Source organism: Mustela putorius, unplaced genomic scaffold, assembly GCF_011764305.1.
Source record: "Mustela putorius furo isolate JIRA1106 unplaced genomic scaffold, ASM1176430v1.1 tig00000765_pilon_pilon_pilon, whole genome shotgun sequence".
Classification (NCBI taxonomy): Eukaryota; Metazoa; Chordata; class Mammalia; order Carnivora; family Mustelidae; genus Mustela; species Mustela putorius.
Genome location: NW_025421470.1, coordinates 6658969 through 6680820, shown reverse-complemented (window position 1 = coordinate 6680820; position 21852 = coordinate 6658969). Strand labels below are relative to the sequence as shown.

Here is a 21852-nt window from a genome sequence, read left to right as displayed (position 1 = left end):
TGAGAGGCAAGTAAATGGTCTCTAAATGTGTCAAATGGTCAGGGTTCAGATGTCATGCCTCTGAGACAAGCGAAAGCAGGGTGAGCTCGTCTGTCCCATGGAGGAAGCTGTGCTCTGTGGCTGAAGGAAGCGGCCTGAGGCAGGGGAGAGGAGCCGGGCCTGGTGTCCCAGGTCTGTGGCAGGTGGACATGAGCAAGTTATGAAAACGTTTGGAAACTCAATGGTTTTCATTGGGGAAAAAAGGGTAGAATCATAATGCCATTTCATAGATTTAGTGAAGAAATTGGAAGATGTACTGTGTATTAAAATCTATGAATAAATCACGGTGCGATGTGGAGATATTGATGAATGCTGCTGTCTTGGACACTTTCCTTCCTGCCCAGGAGGACTGGGCCACACCCTGATGCCTGCCACGGCTGGGCCTTGAACATCCCTTGGTTCTGGACTTGTCACTCGATCCCACAGGAGCTTCCTGACCTTTGATGGACCATGAGCTTCTCTCTCTCTTTTTTTGTTTAAAGATTTTATTTATTTGTTGGACAGACAGAGATCACAAGTAGGCAGAGGGGCAGGCCGAGGGGGAGGGGAAGCAGGCTCCCCGCTAAGCAGGGAGCCCAATGTGGCGCTCGATCCCAGGACCCTGAGACCATAACCTGAGCCGAAGGCAGAGGCTTTAACCCACTGAGCCACCCAGGCGCCCCCATGAGCTTCTCGTTAAGTGTCTTCATAGCAGCTAACACAATGCATGATGCAAACACTAGTTAAATGTTAATGTAAGGCAGGTTTTCTCAGTTTTGATACTACTGACATGCGGGGCCAGACCATTCTTTTAGAGGTGGAAGAAGGGGGATCCTCTCTGGTATACTGTAGGATGCTGAGCAGCGTCTCTGGCCTGCAGCCGTGAGTTCCCAGGAACACCCTCCGGTCGTGGCAATCAGTAATGTCTGCAGACACTGCCAAATGTCTCCTGAGGCGCAATCACTGTGGTCGGCAACTACCAGTTTCATGAATTAAGATCCACTGGACTCGGGCAAGGAGGCAAGAGCCCCTCCCTTTTGGCCTGGTGTTTACGCGCGCTCGGTGCGTGGCCCCAACATGTAGACTGCTACTTAGAGGGGCCCAGGCTCTAACTCAGGAGGATTCACAGTGTGGTTGTCCACACCTCATTTGGGGTATGTCCCCAAACCCTGGGTTCATCCCCACTTCCCTCTTTCTCACTGCGTAGTCCGAGCCATCAGCAAAGCACATCAGTTCTACCTTCAAAATACATCCAGAATGCCATCACCTCTCCCCCACGTGCCGACCCTACCACACTCACCCAGGCCCCAGCATCCCTTACCCTAATTCCTGCAGAGGCCTCCTCACAGCTTTAAGCTTCAACACAGGATTCAGGGAGACCCTGCTAAATCCAAATAACATCAAACCCCAGCCTCGCCTGCAGCCCCCCGACTCACTCAGAGTGAAGCCCACCGTCACTTGACCTCAGTGCCTGTTTGTGCCTTTGGTCACTAAATGTCAGTCACAGTTGTCCCCTAATGCTTCAGGCTGACCTCAGGGCCTTTGCATTTAATACTACTTTTTTCCTGGAATAGTCTGCTTTTTAACCAGGGGGCATTCTCCCTTACTACCTTTGGCACTTTCCTCAAATGTCGTTTTCTTAGAGGTAATGCTCTCAGGCCATCCTACCGACAGCAGCGACCCCCTTTCTTGCTTTATTTTTCTCCTTCACATTTACCATGATCTAATCGGCTCCATGTTTTAATTAATTATCTGAATCGGCGGCCATCTTCCCCACCAGAAAGTGAATAGAGCAGGGCAAACTTTTTGTGAGTTTTATGACTCTATGTCAAGTACATACAACAGGGACTGTACACAGTAGGCACTCAATAAATACTTGTTGGATGGATGAATGGCTACATGCGTAACCAATAGGTCTGAGGCCAAGATGGACCAATCAGGTGACTTCCTTTCCTGTCATCGTTACTAAACCCCAGGTGGCACGCTTATTAAATACTATGTTAAAAGCCCTGGCTACCTGGTGCTAGGCTGGAATTACCCATCCAGCGAAACTTCTTCCCAAACCACACAGAGGGGCGAGACCCAGTCTTCCCCTGCACAGGGTCAGCCAGGCAAAACCCCGCTACGGTGTGAGGTGGGGGAGGCGCTCCTCGGCCAGGGAGCAGACCGTCCTCCACACACTGTTTTCTCCCAGACCCTTCACTCTCCGGGCCACTCAGTTTTCATCTCTCTGGATCCTGTAACAGAGCAGTGGTTCTCAGTCCCGTGAGCATGGGAATCCCCAGAGGGCTCATTAAAACACAGAGTGCTGGGCTCCCTCCCAGAGTCTTGTCTGATTCAGCAGGTGCGGGTTAGCCCCAAGGATCCGCCCGTCTAACAGCTCCCAGCTGGTGCTTAAGCTGTGGATCCTGGGGCTTGACTTGGAGAGTCCCCAAGCCGGGGAACCCGCCCCTAACTGCCTCAGGTGAGAAGTTAATGACCCCAGGTGGTCTGGGAACGGGACTGGGGCAAGATCCACAGCATGGCACGCAGATTCTCTATGTTCCAGCTGTGATGAAATTCCAGGTGGGCCTGCATGGGATTTTCATTGCCTGTGGAAGGATGCAGGAGATACCCCATGCATCATGCCTGAGATCCAGCTGACTCTGAGTCAGAGACACTCAGATCCCCTAAAACAGCTGTTCTGCATACAGTGCTACTTACCTGCTCATGAAAGGCAATTTTGTTGTGGACACGTGTGCGTATGTGTGTGTGCGTGTGTGCGTGTGTGTGTGTGTGTGTGTGTGTGTGTGAGAGAGAGAGAGATTTCTTAGCCTGTCTTTCCTGTCTACAGTGGCTTCAGCTTAGCAACGTCACAGCAAATGAAGGCCATCAGCAGGGGACTCACTCAGAGGCCAGGTGAGCAGCGAGCCCCCTCCACCCACCCGCAGGGCCCTCTGACTGTGCACGGACACTTCTCTGCTGTGTGAACACGTGGGGGCTTCTAGCACGTAAGGCTGGAGTGAAGGAAGGGGGAAGGTGGGGTGTTCTTGGACTACTGAGGCTGGGAAATGATGTCCTGTGTCTACACAGCATCCAATGAGATTAGTGTCTGTAAGAACCCTGTGCTCTGGTACAGCAGCAGCCAAGCCAAACCCGCAATTACTTCCCTGTTGGCTCACAAAGCAGTGGTTCCTTTCTCTCTTGTTTTCCTTTTATTATTTTTTATAGAGCGCTATTATAACGGCAACAGATCGCATTTCACCACTTGTATTTCATTTCAGGAGCTTGTGAGCACATAAGGGCTGAGGTTTTGCAGAATTCCATCGTTCGGGGAGGAATGAAGTTCCTCCCTCCTCCCAAAGCACTTGGTCTTTTCCTCCTATGGGTAATCGATGGATAGGGACAGACAGGACCATTCCCAAGGGTGGTACTCTATGCAGAAGGAGCTGGGTCAGGTTCAAGACTTGGGTCTTGACAAGACCCAAGCTACAGAGTGCTCCTGTCCTGGGGGATCTTTGCAGTGAGGAAGAGCAACGAGGGGCTGCAAAGGGAACAGCTTACGTATTGCAGCCAAAGCCCAGTTTTTTACTTGGGTGAATTCTCCTTGAACTTGACTCTAAGAGGTGTATGTGCCGCATAAAAGTCCACCACATGGAAGCTCTCAGCAAGGACAGTTAGAAGAGAATGCTGAGCTGGGGGCCAGGAGGTAGCCCTCTCTTCTTGCTTCTGTCTCTAACTCCCTGGTACACCTGGCCCGAGGCTTCCAGGTCAGGAGAGCTGGTGGGAAGGTGGCAGCTGTCTCTGCAAAATGCTGGGAGATGGAGTGTTACACCCTTGTCCCTGGGGCTCATGCCTTCCACCACAGTGTCTCTGCCATGAAGCCTGCAGGATAGGACCTCTGTCTCCATGACTCTGCCTCTGCCCCTGACAATTCAGGTAGGGCTGGTTCAGTCAGGTGCCCAGTCAAGGTCTCCAGAATGAAAGCAGAGTGAATGCAAGTCCAGGGCCTCTTGTCTGGAGCTGGAACTGATGTGTGTAAGTATCACGCAGTGAGTCAGCAAACCCTGCAGGTCTGAGCCACAGCCATCTTCTATCTGCTAGTCGGGCCTCTAGAGGGAACAAGCCTTAGCTACACTGATGGATTTTGAGTATTCCCTTCCCCCATACCCTTCAGGCAGCCTTCCATGCCCTGAAGAGCAGACTCAGCCTGGCCACCCACCTCTTGGTATTCTCCTAGATCCCAGTGAACCACAGATCAGATGTACCACCCCCTCTACAACTTCACATCCAGCCAGGCTGAGTCCCTTAGTGACAAGGAAATGATCAACCCAGGGGAAACTTGGTTTGGAGGTCCGAAAGGAATGGCTCTACCAACCACTGACCTGCACAATGTCTGGGAGCACCAGGTATGGCCAAGTTTCCTGTGTCCACCTGGCCAGGGCATCACACCCAGTGACTAATCCAACACTAACCAAGGCATTGCTGTGAGGATATTGCACAGAGGCTGTTAATGTCTATCACCCACTGACATTAAATAAATGCAATCATCCTTATTAAGGTGGGTGGGCCTCATCCAATCCGTTGAAGGTCTAAAGAGCAAACACTGAGTTCTGCCTAAGGAAGAGAAAGACTGTAGCCTCAATTTCTGCCTCAGTTTTCAGCCTACCAGCCTGTCTTGCAGATCTCAGATGTGACAGTCCATAAAACTGAAAGAGCCAATTCCTTAAAACAAGCGTCTAGACTATCCATTGTTTCCCTGGAACTCAATGCACCAGGTCAGGCCCACACAACTCCAGCAGACACATGGAGCTCTGGCAAGGCTGGGCAGTATATTTGTCTCTACTATTGAGAGGATCCATGGATGTCACCTCCTGTATCGTGGGGACGGGTAACGATGACACTGGTGACCAGCTGATCTCTGGATCAGAGCTAAACTCTACAAAGCCTCGGGGTTCCTGGAGCCCCTCCCTGGCCATTTAACACCAGATCTGCCATTTTCCTTCAAGGAAACATATGGCTCTTGATCAAAGGTAGATGGAATCAGCCATGCTCTCTTCATGGACGGCACCTGCCAAACATACCACTTCGGATAGGGGAGGAAGACCAGGATTACAAGGCTGACTTCCCTCAGTGTCCACCACCAGAACAATCATGGTTTTCTTCAAAATCTGGGACTCTCTTTAAAACTCCTGTGATGGGAACATTTGGAACAATCCTAGGATTTGGGGAGGGCCTAAGAGAGAAAGGCAGCAAAGTTTCCATTGTCGCCTCACAAGAAAACTCATCGGTTCCTCCAAAACTGATCACATTTCCCAGGAGAGAGACCCACCTCTGCACCTGAGAGGAACCACCAATGGGCCTGTCCCCATCAGCCAGGCTGGCGAATGTGGGAGAAGCTTCCTGGGAGCCCCATCCTTCTTGGGGACCCAGCCCGTGGGCCAGGCTCAATGTTCCCATCCCGAGGGGAAGCACAAGCCCACCTCAAAGGAAATGGTGTCCACGTCTCCTGCAAGACAGGAGTCTTCTCCTATTTACATGTCCTGTTAGATTCAGGAAGAGCCACATGGAAACAGGAGAAGGTTTTGTTTCCTCATCTCCTTGCTCTGTCTGCCTCTGAGGCTGGTAAGTGCAGGTTAGCAGTTCCTAGAGCTGGCGGGAGGCCGGCCTCTGGAAACAAGGGCCGGGGTCCAGCTCACTCTGCTCATGACCCAGTGGAAATCACCTCAGCGCCCTTTGTCCAAAGTGTTCTCTCCTGCTCTCTCCCACACGCAAGGTCCCCCTAACACACACACACACACACACACACACACACACACACACTGATGTATTCCCTGTAACTAGCTCATAGCACGATGACCAGTTAACAAGCCGTGGAAACATTCTATGGGATGCACAGATTTACCTGTGAAATATGGACACGAAACCATCAACTGGCCAGGACTCGGCTACTCTGGACCCTTGGACAGCTTTTATACCGAGGTCCTTCCACCTTCTCAGGACTCTGGGAAGTACTGCCTTGCTGGCCTGCCTCGGCTTGAATCCCATTTAAAAGGACGGGCCTCATAGCAAGATTCAACACCAGAGGTACCGCTGCCGTTTTCCAGAGCGGCCAGATGCACCGAGGGCACAGGTTTCACTTCTTGGGGCCGGGGAAGGCCCTGACATCTGCTGCCTCCCTGTTTGGCACGTCAGCCTCACCTCAACATCCCCACTAAGGGACCGTGACTTGTCACCTTCGTCAACTGCAAGTTGACGCAATGGTTTTCGGAGCTTATAAAACATGACAGTTACAGAAAGCACATTTAGAGTTAGATATGTATGTAGCAAAAGGAGCCTATTAGAGTTGAAACAGAGTGGAAAATACACTGGGGGGTGGAGTCAAATACCCCTGGTTGGAACCCAGTGGCTTTAAGCTGTGATCTCCAGTTAGCCAGAAAATTCCTGAGCCTCAGTTTCCTCTTCCATTGAATGGAGAGGAGCATTCTTCCCAGGGCTGCTTGCAAGACTGACAGTTCACTAGATATAAAAGGGCTTTGTGCCTAATTCAGCATTAGCAAATGGGAGTGCTTCTTATGACTCCCACATCAGACTGTGCAACATCTAAAAAACATTATCCTGAGGCGCCCGGGTGGCTCAGTCGATTATGCATCCGACTCTTGATTTTGGCTCAGGTCATGATCTAGGGTCCTGGGATTGAGCTCCACCTTGGGCTCTGCCCTCAGCGGGAAGTTAACTTGAGATTCTCTCTTTCCCTTTTCCCCTCCCCACACCCTGCTCAGGATTCCTTTCTCTGTCTCTCTAAAATGAATAAATACATCTTAAAAAAAAAAAAAATGTCTTTTTTTTTTTTTTTGTCCTGAGATTTTATATTCTTTCTAAATAATATATATCTGGAGTATTATATCATAATTGAAATAAACTTTACTTTTCAAACCTACAGCTGATGAAATGCTTTCGAGTGTCAAGGACTATTCCACATTTGATACACTCCGGGTGACAGCGGCGGTAGCTTGACAAACGCAGGAAAGTTAATACTTAGGCACGCCATCAGAGCAGGGTTTTAAGCATAAAAAAAGACGAGAAGAAACAGCGTGGTGTGTTAAATGAAGGGGACCGAGGAGGGAGGGGACGGTAGCCACATGAAGTCGAGCCATTAGCCAAGTCATATGGTTTGGACTTGGGCTGCACTGCCTGGCCATTAGCGGACACTCTCCCCCCATAAAAATACAAGACAGCATTATTTTCCAGGCAATAAAAACCTCAGAGATGAATTCTGCCATATGTGGTCACGCCCCCCCCCCCCCCCCCCACAGAGCCTTCGTGCCTGGGAAACAGAATTGAACACCGCATCTTCAAAGAGAGTTCTCCGTAAATATACTACCGGTTTTACAACCTCTACCCACAACGCAAACCACTGGAGAACACATTTTCTCAGCATCGCCCCATGTTAGCGTTCCATGGCCTCGCTTTCTGAGACTGTCTTTGGAGGAGCGTAGCTAATTTCCATTTGGCATTCTCAAGGGATTGGGAAAACTGAAGTCCGGGAGAACAGGAGCCAGGGGCCTCCTTACCTTGAGCCGTTCACCTGGTTAGGGTTACATTCCATCTTGATGGTGACCCTGGCTGGGGGTTGAGACAGCCAGTCCTGCTGAGGGACACGTGGGCTCATCTTGGATGTCTGTCCATAGTCGCCGGAGGAGGATGCGGTCATGTCCGTCTTAGCCAGGTGTGGCGTCCCGTAGGCACACTCAAACAAAGACTGGTCCTCGCTCACAACCGATAATGCTTCCTGAATGCCCAAAGAAACACACATTCAGGACACGCTGAAGGACAGTCATGGTTCAAAGAGATGCTGACTTTAGAGTCATTTCTAACTGGGGGCCACAGTTTAGGGAACTTTCATGGTATCCAGGTCTACGTCTGAGAAGAAAAAAAGTAGCTGGTTTTCTTCTCTCTAACTGTTGGAACCGGCCAGCCCAGAAAACTTTCCTGCGGGTCTCAGAGCATCCCCAGTTTGACTGCAGCAGCGTAGATAATACCCACTTTAATCTCAACTCAAGGAAGTTGGATTTCAAAGGTCTTAGAAGACATCCAATTGCATGTGTCATTATTTGACAAATGCAATCTATAATTCAAGCGGACAGTGTACAGAATGGTCATGAAGATTAAAAAAAGAAATGGGACGGGTAACACCTAAGCATCTGGCAAAATTGCCACATGCCCAGGCGATTTTAAAGAAGACGCACTTAGAAAAGAGTAAGGGGACGTGGAGCCCCGGAGGACAAACGTACAAAGATAAGAATTTTTCCACTTCGAAGTTATTAGCTGAAACAGAGTTTCAAGCAGTGCTTCCATGATGGCAAACATCTGGATAGTAAATGAACCAGCAAAAAAGAAAAAAAAAAAAAGAAAAGAAAGCTGTGAATGATCCAGATGCCTCCAAATACCAGGATGTTTAAAATATCTGGATCCCTGACTAGCTCTTCTTCTCCTTTATTTTCTGTTCATATCTTTGGTCCTTCGCATGATGGGGTGAAAAAAAATCAGGGATTCCTCCTTGTTGGGTCATGAATTCTTCTGGGGCTTGAAGTCCCACAAGTGACTAGCTCATGGCTACACGTACATATTCTATGGCCAAATCAGCAAAGGCAAATCAGATTCGGAAATCTCAGTGACTTGAATGATCGTCCAGTGTAGCCGAAGGACTATAAGATGACCCAATTTTGGTCTCTATCACAGGAAAAAAAAAAAAAAATCCGTCTGAAAGCTCAGTTTTATTTTAGCCCTCTAGCATCCTTAGTACAGCTACGAACTGGCAAGAAACAAGAGCTACTCAGGTCATACTTTAAAAAACTAAAATGGAAATTTTGATGCCGAGAGGACTATGGAGACCTTCATCCCAAATGAGGAAATGTGAGATCCAGAAAGGTCCAGAACTCACCTTGAAGGGAGCTGTGAAACGAGGGACCCGTCGAACTGGTGTTTTATCATCCACCCCTCAGCCTATGAGATGTCCTTCTTACATTTCTTGGTTCGGGGCATCATTACATTAACACTCCCTCCTTCTTCAAGTTGATATTTTAAGAAATAAGGATGCTCCCCTTTAGTCACAGAGATTTACAAAGTGGCTTTTCTAAGATACAGACCTCCCTCCTTACCCAGAAGTAGCAGGATCCTTAGGAAACGCATGCCACTTCACAGACCACCTGTCTGAACCCAGTGTGTCCTCTGCTACTCGGTCCCCCACCCAGCCAAGGACTAACTTCACAAGTGCGTGAACTTCATTGTCAGATGCACGGCTCTAGGAATCCGCGAGTAGGAAGAACCACAAGGCACAAACCCGGCTCTGGCCCCCAGAGTGGGGGCCAGGTGCCTGTGGGTACGGAACACCCCACCACCCCCAACTTCTTAAAAATCCCTCGAATCACAGTGTGGAACACTTGAGACACTGGCTGTTGAAACAGTAACACAAAACATGCAGAAGGACAGGTTGTGCCAGCCAGCCAGCCAGAACCAGACACAAGGACCGAAAAAAAGAATTTTTTTTTAAAAAGGTAACTTTGAATACAGGGCAAAACCAACACAGCAACCACAGACAACAGCCATATGAGGCAGCAGCCCGAGGCTCAGTGTGTAGCAATGGGCACCGGAGGCTTCAGGGCAACGGGAAGACGTGGCTCTCCGCCTGGTCACAAGGGGAGGGAAGGAATCTGAGGCATCTCAACTTCCAGACATGGGTGTAGAAGGGAAATCAGTATCATTGCAGGGACTTACTGTAGGTGAGTGTCTTTAATAAAGACATAAACCAAAACTTCTTACAGAACGCTTGCCGAACGCAATCTCCCTTCCCATAGCGGCGAGGCACAGAAAGGTTTCGCACGCTCAGAACAGCAGACAAGGCTGACAGCCACCCCCCACGCACGCTCCCGCCTGGTCCCGCAGACTCCCAGCCCGGCTCCAAGGGGAATAACACACTACGTCATGCTAGCACCGGCTTGCCCGTGAAGAGAAATATGAATAAATGTGCGATTTATCTCAGAACTTGTCAGAAATAGGTGAGGTGTAACGGTTAGCGTCAGTTTTAAATTACAAGTGAAAAAGAAAAAGATTTTCCCAACAGGAAGAGTCTCAATGTCAGAATATTAGCAGACTTCCTAGGTAAAGCTGGGTCCTCTTGCAAACCTTTCCAATGACCAGATTAATGGAGCATGAGGCTGAAAAAGTGGACCGAAGTTGTAGAACTCAGACAAGGCTCCAGTGTGAGTTTGGACGGGGGGAGGAACCCATTCTCACATCTGGCAAAACATTATTTCAGCACATGGTTTTCTACAGAAAGAAATCAAAGTTAATTGAGATCGATTTGGGGGTGGGGAACGTGCAAAGCTAAAGATAAGGGAGATACACATCTTTTCTTCACAGCTTAAAATTCTCCTCAAAGTTCACATTGCATAAAAAAATGAGAAAGTTGATGTGATCCAGAATGTCCAAGGTTGCTTTTGTTCACTAGAGGAGAAAGAGATCACAAAGTGAGGGATTTTCAGGATAAACAAGAAGAGTGAAATAAAACCCACATTCTGGAAAGATGAAGCAATTATTAAAAAAAAAAAAAAAAAAAAAAAAAAAAGCACGTTCCAGAGTGATTATAACCAATCAAGAATGCTGAACACCTAGAATTAAGGTACAGGTCAGGAGAAGGGAACATTCAAAATCAGTCTCTCTCTCTCTCTCTCTCTCTCTCACACACACACACACACACACACACACACCCATGTGGCACATTTTAACAATTCGGGGAGCAAAAAGAGGCCTGAGGGTCATTTTCCAAGACCTGCTTCAACAGGATAATCACTAGAACTAACTGCTGCTCGTCAGCAGGACACAAGCAGCAAACGCCATAGATGGGCAGCATCTGTTTTTTCATCCATTAGACTCAGTCACATTATGAGGCAAGGGCTTCATCATCCCTTTGGTTCTATATGAATGACAAAGGCTATTGCATAGGATTCTCCCTCCTCCGCAGCTCTGGGACTTCAAAGAGGGAGAGGATCTCGCCCAGTAGGATTAAAACCAGAACGGAGCTCTGAACACAGGCTGGTAACCAGGAACACATGAATCCCTCAACTCCAGCTCGACAAGGGGACGGAAGCTGTCCCTGCTTCCCTGCCTGCCGCCTGCCTTCCCTCCTGGTCCGTGGCCACCTCACCTACCTACGCGCCTACCTGCCAGGGTGTTGGCAGATGCCTTAGTTAACATGTATAGATTATGATCTCAGAACCTTCGGCCAGGTGCACGACTGGGGAGCTGGCTTTGGATACTTTATAGCAAAGAACTCAAGAAAAAAAAAAAAAGTCAAAACCTGGCAGAAACGTGGCATCATAATTTAATATGCTTGCCTCTATGTTACTATAAAAAGACCTGAACTTTAGATTGGTGTGTGCTAGTGTGTGTGTGTTGGGGGGGGGGGTGTTTTCTCTGTAGCTCCTGGAAAGTTGGGATAGTCTGATGTGGCAAGTGGCAGCCTACCAAGGTCATTTTTTATGAACTTGAGACACACATAAATTCTAAGCAAATTGCCCCCAAACTAAAGGGGCTACTATGTTAGTGCTAGTGTGTTTATTATTTCATATGAATACTGAAAACACCAGTAACATACAAGGACCATTCCTTTGGATCTTGGTCATGGGACAACTGTCAACAGATAGTTCCAGAAAGTGGAGGAGTTCTCAACTAGATGATATTTCATAGTGTTAGACTAGAATTTAATTTATTTTCAAGGAACTAGATGTGGGTACAGCAAAGGATCCAAACACGGAGATTTAAAAAGACAGTAATAAAAAGTCAAATGCACTTTGTAAGTGCACTGATATTTTCGGCAAAAGACGTCAGGGATCCTGAAGCAGATAAATTCCTTCCTGAAGCAGATGGATATTTGTGAAAGCCTCCTATATTTCAAGTAAAAGAGTTAGGAAATAGGGTCTGAGCTCCTATTTGCTTCTAATTCATGGTCCCCGATGGTTAAAATTACTATATTGCAAATCCAGAAAACCTAATGTGCTTAGATTTCCCTGAAATCCTGGCTTGGCGTGGAAGCGAGTTTCAGAACAATCAGCTCTCTTTCCCAGCTGAAGCCAGCTGAAGGCCACAGAGGGACATGGTCCTTCCATGGTTTTCAAAAATTCAGAAGACAGCCAGAACTCAGTGTCGACGGAACTGGATTCCCAAACCCATTTCCAGCTTCAAGTGTCATGTGCCTCCAATCGTTAGGAAAAACAAGCAGAAAAACTAAATGGAACGAGTCCGCTGAGTAAGATGAGGGTCACGCTTTAGAAAACATTCTTAAAGAAGTCCTCGTTGTCACAACACAGCGTCCACTTCAGCAAGTCCGTGTCATCTGAAATCAGGAGCCTGCCGCTTCCCCTGGGCTGAGAAGCCCATTATGGCCCAACACAAAACTTCCTTAAACTTGTCGCATGCAGAGCCAAGGGGAATAACCCCACCCCCTGCCATGAGTAAGAGATCTTTCACCCACTTTCTCTGGACTCACAAACAGCTGGTCCATCACAGAATACTCAGGTTGTCCTGTTAATGAAGCACTTTGCATGCGTATCTTTTGAAAGTCTATGCACTGACTTGATGATACACCATTTTTCACAGTTTCCCAGCTCTGAAATCTGGATGCATCTTATAGTCGATGGTTTGCCATTGTTTATGGGCTTCCTTGTGGGTGCCAGATGAAATCATGGTTCATTTTATAACCAGTGGCATCTTAAATCTAAAAATACGGTCATTTGGTTCTGACAACAGTCCGATAGAGTCATCGTCACTGCTGGAAAGCGGGACTGAGAAGAGTGACGTCAAACGTGCAGACCAGATAGAAGCTGGGTCTGGGGCTCTGCATGGCATCCCTCCCTAAGGCTTCACCCTCACCCCTGCCTGGACCTTCTGAGAAGGAAAGAGATCTTCCTGACTTGGTCTTTTCAGGGCCATGGAAGAGCAGAGCTGTTATCATAGAGAAGAGATGGAACCATCTAGAAAGAAAGGCTGTAGAAGGAAGAAGTGGGAAAAGGTGATATATAATAAATATAATAATATAAATATATATATAAATATAAAATAAATATAATAAATGCCCTGAATCCCAGGATTTAGGATGGAATTGAGGTACCAGCAGAAGATGGAAATGAATCCTGTAAGGCCAACAGACTCACCCATGAACTTAAAAGCTATGCAGATATTAGGCCCCGGATACGTTTCAGTATTTCTTACCTAGGCAACAAGGCTGTTCTTTTCTTTGGTCAATCAGATTATTCAGACTCAAACTGATGGTCACGTATGGGGATGTGTTCACCATGGGTGGACACCTGACTTCTCTCCACGAATAATACATGAGAAAAATACGGCAAATGGGAATACCACTTATATATATGCTAGAGCCCGTGCCACTGGTGGCCGTAAATAGATGCCTGCAGACCTAATAATATTGGGAAACAATTTATTAGGTTGTCTGAAGCTCAGTGGTTTATAGACTGTCTTCGAGCCAGACCCCATGCAATGGATGCTTCTGGAAAGTCACCTCCAACTCACATTTGGGAGAGAAAAAAGCAACACAAACAGAACAGAACATGCACCTAGAGAAGACCCCCTTCACCCCCCCCCCCATTCATCCAAAAACCACATATCAACTGCTCAGGAGTTTTATTCTAAACGTGTGTGTTTTTGCATTCAGATACAGCCAACATCTCATGTAATAAGAAACTTCATCTGGCCAGTGTGTCTTTTCATTACAACACACACACACACACACAAAAGAAAAGAAAAAGAAAAAACAAAACAAAACAAAAACAAAGGTTAAGTCACACAGGACTTGTCAACTGGGCGTGAATCACTGTTGCCCTTTCTTGGTATTCTTTTCTTTTTAACTCTTCAATGCGGGAAACATTAAAATCATAGATTGAATGCAGCATCTAGCTTTGTGTCACGTTTTTCTCATTTAACACGTTGCTATTTCAGTCCTTCAAAAAATATAAAAAAATCTTGGAGTAGCCTCAAAGGAAAAAATGCACGTAGGCAAATGAAGTCCATTTAAAGAGCGTATTTCTCCAATATGGTAGTGTTGCAGTCTCAGACAAGATGATAACACACAACACTAGCTCTGCGCTAGGAGAACGGGACACGGGACTGGACCAGAGATCAGGAGACACATCCAGATGTGCGGATACACCCTGACTCACACAGACAGATGCCCACCTCTCTGTCTACAATACATCTATCCATCTACCTATCATCATCTTTACTCATAGAGCCCTTGAGAGGACCTTCACACATTCCCCATCTTCTGGCACACTCACTGGGACACATGTTGCCTATAATCATGCAGAGAACTTAAATTCCCTCCTTTCCATCTTTCCTCATGTTTTCCTTTCTCATCCTAGAAGGTCCTTTCCCTCAATTCAGTATATCCCTTTGGAAAACAGAGATGCAGACAGACCCCCTGATGACTTCCTGTCCAGTTTCTCTGGTCTGAACTGACTGGGTGTCTCCTTGGCTCTGGGCAGGCCGAGGTGGCCCCTAGAATTCTCTCTGTTCACCTACTTCTCCCCCAACTCCTGGATTTATTAAAATAGAAACACTTTGAAGGCAGGATCCTTTGTGCCTATGTTACTAGCATCAAAAGAGCTTCTCAACGCCACATGTTTGGGGATGTTTCTAGTAACCCTTAAAGTCAAGAAATCCTACTACAGCTCCGACATAAAGCATTAAGTGGGGTCTAAAAATGTCTATCCCATCACAACAAAAGATCCATTCTTAGGAGATCATTGGGTTTTGCAGCCAGTGACCAGGAACCCATGGGCTATGTCCGTGGTAATACGTCCATAGTCACGCTCATGGAGCACATGACCAGAACAGGGTCTTATCTTAAATCTGGGTAGGCCTAAACTGGGGACTCTACGTAGTGAGGAACATACAAATAAAATAAGGCTTCCTGGAAAATAAGAATTCTAAACCAAAGAGGAAGCATTCATTGGGGAGCAAGTCATCCTGGAAATACTGTGGAAGCCTAGGGCCTTACAGAAACATTTCCAAGAAAGAGTAGTTCTGTCTCACACAACGAAATGGGATTTTAATGCACCTTGAGCAATTAGAAAGCCAGCAAACATAATTTTAAAACGACTTCTGTTTACTGGCTTGGTGAGGCACAGATGCCCTCTCTAGCCTTTGGAAGGAGAGTGAAGGAAACTCTTTCTCCCAGCAATGAAAGGGTGCACAGCTTCTGATGTGCAAGAGGAGTGTGTGTCCCAGAGACCAACCATGCAGCCTGGGGCTGGCACGAAGCACACCGCGCTCTTGACTTGAACACTGGCTACAAGGGTGCATCCTATGTGAAGCGTTCTTATCACGCACACAGCAAGAGATGAATCACGAGGGAGGAAGGAAACTTGTTGAGGTGATGCATGTGTTTGCGGCCTGGATTGTGGTGGTGGCTTCATGGGTGGATACTCACCTCCGAATCATTCAGTTGTATGCATTAAATACGTACCACTTTTTGTGCTCAATCAGACCTCAATAAAATGGTTTAAAAAAAAAAACTAACTAAAAAAACAACACATAAGTGATGTTCATAGCTTCTTTGTTCTCCTGCAAAGAAATGTATTTCTTCTCCCCCCACAGGCTCCTTTCCTTCTTTAGAGATGAACAAAAAGTGTGAAAACATGTGTGGAAGCATCCTGTTTGTAAGGCAAACAATGCAACTACTGCCCCCCATAGACCCTCGGGAGCCCTTGGCCTCATGTGTGGCTGGCTGGCGGTCCACGTGTGGTTTTGTTTTCCAAATCACTGCCATCAGAGAACACTCAGAGATCATTGTTCAAAAGCCCCCATCTTGTTTTTATCCAGTTTTTATTTTTAAGAAATTCATTTGAGATGAGCACATCTTCTTTTCACTTTTTAAATATATTTTTTAAAGATTATTTATTTGAGAGAGAGAGAGAGGAGGGGCAGGGGGAGAGAAGGAGAGAAGCAGACTCTCCACTGAGCGTGAAGCCTGATGTGAGGCTCTATCCTAAGACCCATGAGATTATGACCTGAGCTGAAATCAAAAGTCGGATGCTTAACCAACTGAGCCACCCAGGTGCCCCTCTTTTCACTTTTTATAACCAAATATAGGATGAGCATAGAGATGACTACAAAGTAGGAAACAACAAGGTAGAGCATAGGGGTATTGGATCTGGGGTCAGAAGACCCGAGTTTGAAGCCGGATTCTGCCCTTGCTCTCTGTGCCACCTCAGGAGCTTTGGGGACCTCTTTCTGTTCCAGGTCCCAAAAGGAGCTTGCTGGGAGCTTGTTGGGAGATGCAGATTCTGGTCCCAGCCCTGTAAGGTCCTCCCATGTGCACTGGAGATACTGCATACTTGCTTATTCAAATGCAAAGAGAGCTGCTTTACCCTTGAGGGAGTCTCAATTTCTTCAACAACAAAGACAGTGTTGATAACAGCTGCCCAGCTCCCACCCAGGGATGTTAAATGGATCGAATAAGCCAGCATATGAAAAGGTTTTTTAAACCTTAATGTTGTATTTCAGTTATTATCACATTATGATAGAAGTTGATGCACCGGACCTAAATTCTCCACGTGGTTCAAGTAGTGGTTTGAACTACCCATTTCTCATCATGCTGTTCGAGGAAGCCAGATGCCAGGAAAGTATAACTCTCTTACGTGCAGTCACTTATCTTTGTACGTACTACATTTAAAAGCCAAGTACCTTTATTTCACATGGGCCAGAGAATAAACGAGCACCTCTGCTTTTATTGTAGTTCCTGATCAGTGCTTGTAGGGCTTAGGTTGCAATTCTACATGAGTTTGTTCGATATCAATTAAATGTAAGTTTCATGTGAGAAAGGATGTGGATCCTCTGGGCAAAACTGTAACTTCAACTACTGGTACATCCCTTGACATGCTGTTGGTGTTCTCTAAATGACTAAATGGATGGATGGATTGATGGATGGGTGGATGGATGACAGATGGTGGACAGATGAATGGATGGTTGATGGATGATGCATGGACAGCTGGATGGATAGATGGATGGATCATGGATGAATCATGGATGGATGGATGGATGGACAGCTAGATGGATGGATGGATGGATGGATGATGGATGGATGGATGGATGGAGATACCATGTTCTTAGAACATAATTCCTCTCTTTTCCCTAGACTAGCCCATGGCACACAGTTGATATCCCTTTAGCTCCCAAAAATGTCTTCTCTTCCAACATGTGGGATCCCTGATGCTCTCTATTTTAACTTTCCCTAAAAACTCAAAGGTCTTTAATAAACATATACAAGGCCATGTTTCTACAGCAGCTTGGCTGAGAAACTCATGGGACCACGCTATCCTCATTTTTGAAGTTTATTCACCAGGTTGGAATGCAGGCAATTCAGGCTTCAAGAGGCGCAGGGGATCCTCAGAACAGCACCCCAGGCCCACAGTCTTTCACATTTTTCGTTTGTTGGAACAGTCCATTTCTGAACACAAAGGGCGGGACGGCATCTCAATCATCTGATCTTCAGAAGGAGCTCCATGAAAAACAGGCAGCTCTAGGCTTGGCCTTTTCAAAACACACATGTGTCTGCTAAAAATACAGTGCCCTGGACATCTGGAATTGGTCTCATCCATGAATCTCTGACACATGGATTCATTGTTTTCGATAAAATTCCAAGAATTTTATTCATGAGAAAGTTCTGGCACAATGGGAAACCCTGGCAAGAGCAAGCTAGGAGCAGCAGATGTCCCTGCCTCCGCCCACACCATTGCTGGCTCCGCTCTTTTCATCAGGCTTCTCTCTCGTGCTTTCAAACTCCCAATCCAACTCCCTGTGAAAGGGAGCAGCACAGCAGCTTTTACTTTAAAAACAAAATGGAGGCAGTTCCTCCCAGATGGGTGTGTGAGGGCAGATTCGACATGCCCGGGTCAGGAGGGGCGCGTGAGGGTGTAAAAATGCCAGCAAGAGCACGAGGTCGCTGGTTCCAGATGCAGCTGCTCCCTCGCACTGCGCAGGCCTCGGCTGCAACTCCTTATCTCCAGAATCTGCTCTCCTGAGCTTTCCTAAGGTCCCCACTTGCACCAAAATAAAATCCATTTTACTTATTGAGTGACATACTCTTCCTGCCAGGTCCAAACTGCAAGCCCCCGTTCTCTGTCTCTGAGCAGAGGTGGAGACGTGGCTGTGAGGGAGCCATGGGCAGGGCCAGGAGTCTACCCCCCTGTGCTGCGGGTGCCCAAAAGGTTTCACAAGTTCGTCTTTGAGGTTAACTCCAGGCTCTGTCCAAGCTGTCCCGGATCGTGATTTCCCGTGTTCTATGTAGATCCTCTTCCTTGTTCACTATGAGAAGGTAGGCAAGACCCTGAGAGCTCATTTCTTGCCTTCGGGTGTGGTTAGGACCTAATCTCCAGCGCGGCATGGCACAGAAAGCCCAGCAGTGATAGTAAAGTGCGGTTCCACTGACCAAAGTCTGCAGAAGCCGGGCGATCAGGTGAGGGAGGAAACACAAGTATGAGCACACGTGGGCGCCCCCAACACTCACGAGGTCCAAAGACCTCCTTGCTTTCCCTTCCATCCCCATCCCCGAATAATCATTGGCACTGACTGCCTACCAAATAAAGCAGAGTCGGACATGGACACTTTCTCTCTCTTAGACACCGACTCCCGCTGTGGACGGAGCCGAGCGCTCACCCACCGTGAGGGTTCCTTCCCTGCCAGACTCCTGCTTCGGCCCCGTGAGTGATGACGCCGTCCTCCCTGGGGCCGAGAGGTGAAGCCTGTGCTTTGCAGAAGATTTTCCAGAACATAAATCTGTCCATGTTGCTGCCCAGGAAGGAGACCAAGTAGCTAGGGTATCGTAACCTTTGTCCGTGCTCTGGGCTGAGCTCATTCTTCTCCCGTGGTGTAGCATCAAGCACCAGGGAGTACGCTGTCACGGGGACACTTTTCATGCACCAACAAGCTAGTTGCCAACAAGACTTGACTTTTACGACTCTGAGAGCGTTGATCTCAAAACCTAATACATTTGCATTTTTCACTGTAAACCCATCCAACAATTTCAACCGACGCTTACATATATCATAACTAACAGTGCTCTCTTAGAACCTAGCTTGAGCACCTCTGTGAATTGGTCTACTTAGGAAGTCAAAGTCACTCTTTAAAACATTGCAGACCAGCAGGCGGCCTAAAAATTTTAATGAGGTCTACCAAAGGATCTAAACCTTGGCTTTTGGATTGCCTCCTCATTTGGGTCCTATTTACTTACTGCACTGAGCACTCATGGAGAAACATGGAGAAAGCAGAACCACACATGGCCATGTGTACCCATGTTTCCATGTGAGAGAAGACGTCTCCAGAGGTACAGGCCCACGCTGCACAAAGATACCTGCTCGGTGGGTGAGGGGTGGGCTCTGCCTGCTAAGCCCTGTGGCCCGTGCAGAGCTGGCTCCTGTCGGAGGGGTGGGGTTTGCTGTTACTCACCCACGTGTTTTGTAGAACGAGCCTATGCATCTGTCACACGTGGCTCTTTCTACTTAAAGAGGGCGACTTACATAGAAGAAAAGACAATCTGCCTTCCCTGTCTGCTAACCCAATAGACTTGAACTGGTCATGACTGTAAGCACAGGCACTTTAATTTAAAAATTAAAATGACAAATGCAGCTCCATGTAGCTGTGAGTTACAAAGCCACGTCTGCCCCTGTTGAGTCTTAAGCCACGAGCTCCGGACGTAAAAGCAAGCAGACTGGCACCCCTCTCAAGTCCCGGTCAAGACAGGCTCCCACGGGCCCTGACATCCAAGGCTGGCTTGTTCCTAACGCAGCTGACGCTGATGCCCACAATCACAATCACAGTCCCAATCCCAATCCCAACGCACTCCCACCGAACTCAGCCTTGTGCGGGGGTCTCACTAACTAAAATCTCACTGGATTTTCACTCCTGTTCATGCCTTTAATGTTGCTTCCAAGCAAAAGAGTATATGTGTGTCCATGTGCCTCTTGGCAGGTGGGGGTGACCAAACACAAGCATCCCTACTTAAGTATGTGACAACTGTTTAAGGAATTCTCCTCCAAGCCTGCAGTCAGCACAGATGCTGCCCTACAGGTAATGAATGAGGTCTCTGTAGGGACATCAAATCTCTACGTCCAGCTTTCCCTTCATTACCCATTCAAGTGCAGGCAATAGAGAAACCTTAAAATTCAAATTAAAGGGGTGCTTGGGTGGCTTATCTGGTCAATCATCTGCCTTCGGCTCTGGTCGTGATCCTGAGGGTCCTGGGTTCAAGCCCTGCATCAGGCTGTCTGCTCCCCAGGAAGTCTGCTTCTCTCTCTACCTCTGTGCCTCTTCCCTGCTTATGCTCTCTTGCTCTCTCTCTCAAATATATAACATCTTTAAAATAAAATAAAATTCAAAATAAATAATAACGTATTTGTAGAGTGAGTAAGAACCACGCTATTCAAAGTCCAGTGCTGGGACCAACACATCAACATCCCCTGGGACCCTGTTGTACATACAGAATCCAAGCCCCATCTCCGAGCTACGGAGCCCAGATCCCAACAGACAAGATTACTAAGGTGAACTGCACTCACAAGAAGTTCTGGGAACTGGGTTAAAATGTGGTAAAGGATCTGAAACGTTGGAACAGGCAGAGCAGAATGAGGAGAGCCAGAAGGAGGGACAGACCACTGTTTTTAATAGAGTGGTCAGCGAGGTTCTCGTGGGGAAGATGAGGCCTGAGCAAACTTAAGAAATGAGAGAGGGATCCCGGTGGACTCTCAGGAAGTGAGACTCCCAGGTCACGGAGGCAGCAAAGCCAAAATCAGAGGAGGGCGTTGGGGTTTGAGGTGGGCCGGGGATCAGGAGCAGCCTGGGAGGAAGTGCTATCATGCGGAGGGAGAGTGTGACTACTGGCTGAGGAGGAGGGGTTCCCGGGGAGGCTGAGGCTGGGCAGAGCCGTGGGTAGGACCTGGCATCCTGAGAGTGGAGGGGAACCAGGAAAATGTCTTCTTTCCTGAGATGCACTAAGAGTTTTCACCTTGTAAGTGTTCTGCAAAGAAAATCCGTCCTATCTTTTAAGTTGTATTATTTTTAAAACTAAATGTGGTCATAATGCATGTGTTGTGCGTGCCGGCCGTGCGGACACCAAGAGCCACACTAACAAGACATGATAGCCACCCTTTGCCCCCAATGCAATGGGAACTTCAAGCATCATGACGTACAGAAGCTCCGGGAAGTTAGAATGCGTGCTTTTCATTCAGATAGCCGGTATGTGACCATGACCACTTCTGTGTAATTTTGCACATATAGGAAATACCTCATTGAGGCTTCCCCCCTATAAAGGGCAGCCCTTGGGGAAACCCACCACGGACAGTCAAAATGAACAGCATCACCAAAGTTCTCTCCCGTCCTCAAGTCAGAGCTAACCCCGGGGACAGACTGTATGGGGTGTGCGGGTGTTAACAGCTCTAGACAGTGAGTGGCAGGCGACAGGTCTCACTTCCATTCTCCTCGCCTCACACCCCTGAAAAGCATCCCGCCAAAGAAGGGATTCGGAGGAACAGCTATTGCCTCTTGAAACAAAAGGATAAAATTGCTTTAGGGCAGAGGCATTCAGAAGAATGGTTTCTACCGTGCTTGCCTGTCAAGAACCCTGAATTCTCAGAGCTTTATCAGTGGAACGAGCCTCCTCGTTGATCAAGGAGATACCCCTCTTGCTAAGGAGTCTAAATCCCAGGTCAAAATTCAGTGCATTGTCTGCATACTCATTTCCTAAGGCTTCAAAATGGAGGACCCCAGATTTCTTTAGACAACAGAAAT

General features: G+C 47.5%; 1 protein-coding gene across 6 annotated transcripts in view; it reads right to left on the bottom strand.

Moving 5' to 3' along the window:
- Nucleotides 1–21852, bottom strand: part of ERG (ETS transcription factor ERG) — a 241056-nt gene that overhangs the window by 47892 nt on the left and 171312 nt on the right. For all 6 annotated transcript variants that reach the window (XM_004762164.3, XM_004762165.3, XM_013061285.2 and 3 more), the window contains one exon: nt 7572–7789. In XM_004762164.3, the coding sequence (XP_004762221.1) occupies nt 7572–7789 (218 nt within the window). The remainder of the gene's footprint in view (nt 1–7571; nt 7790–21852) is intronic.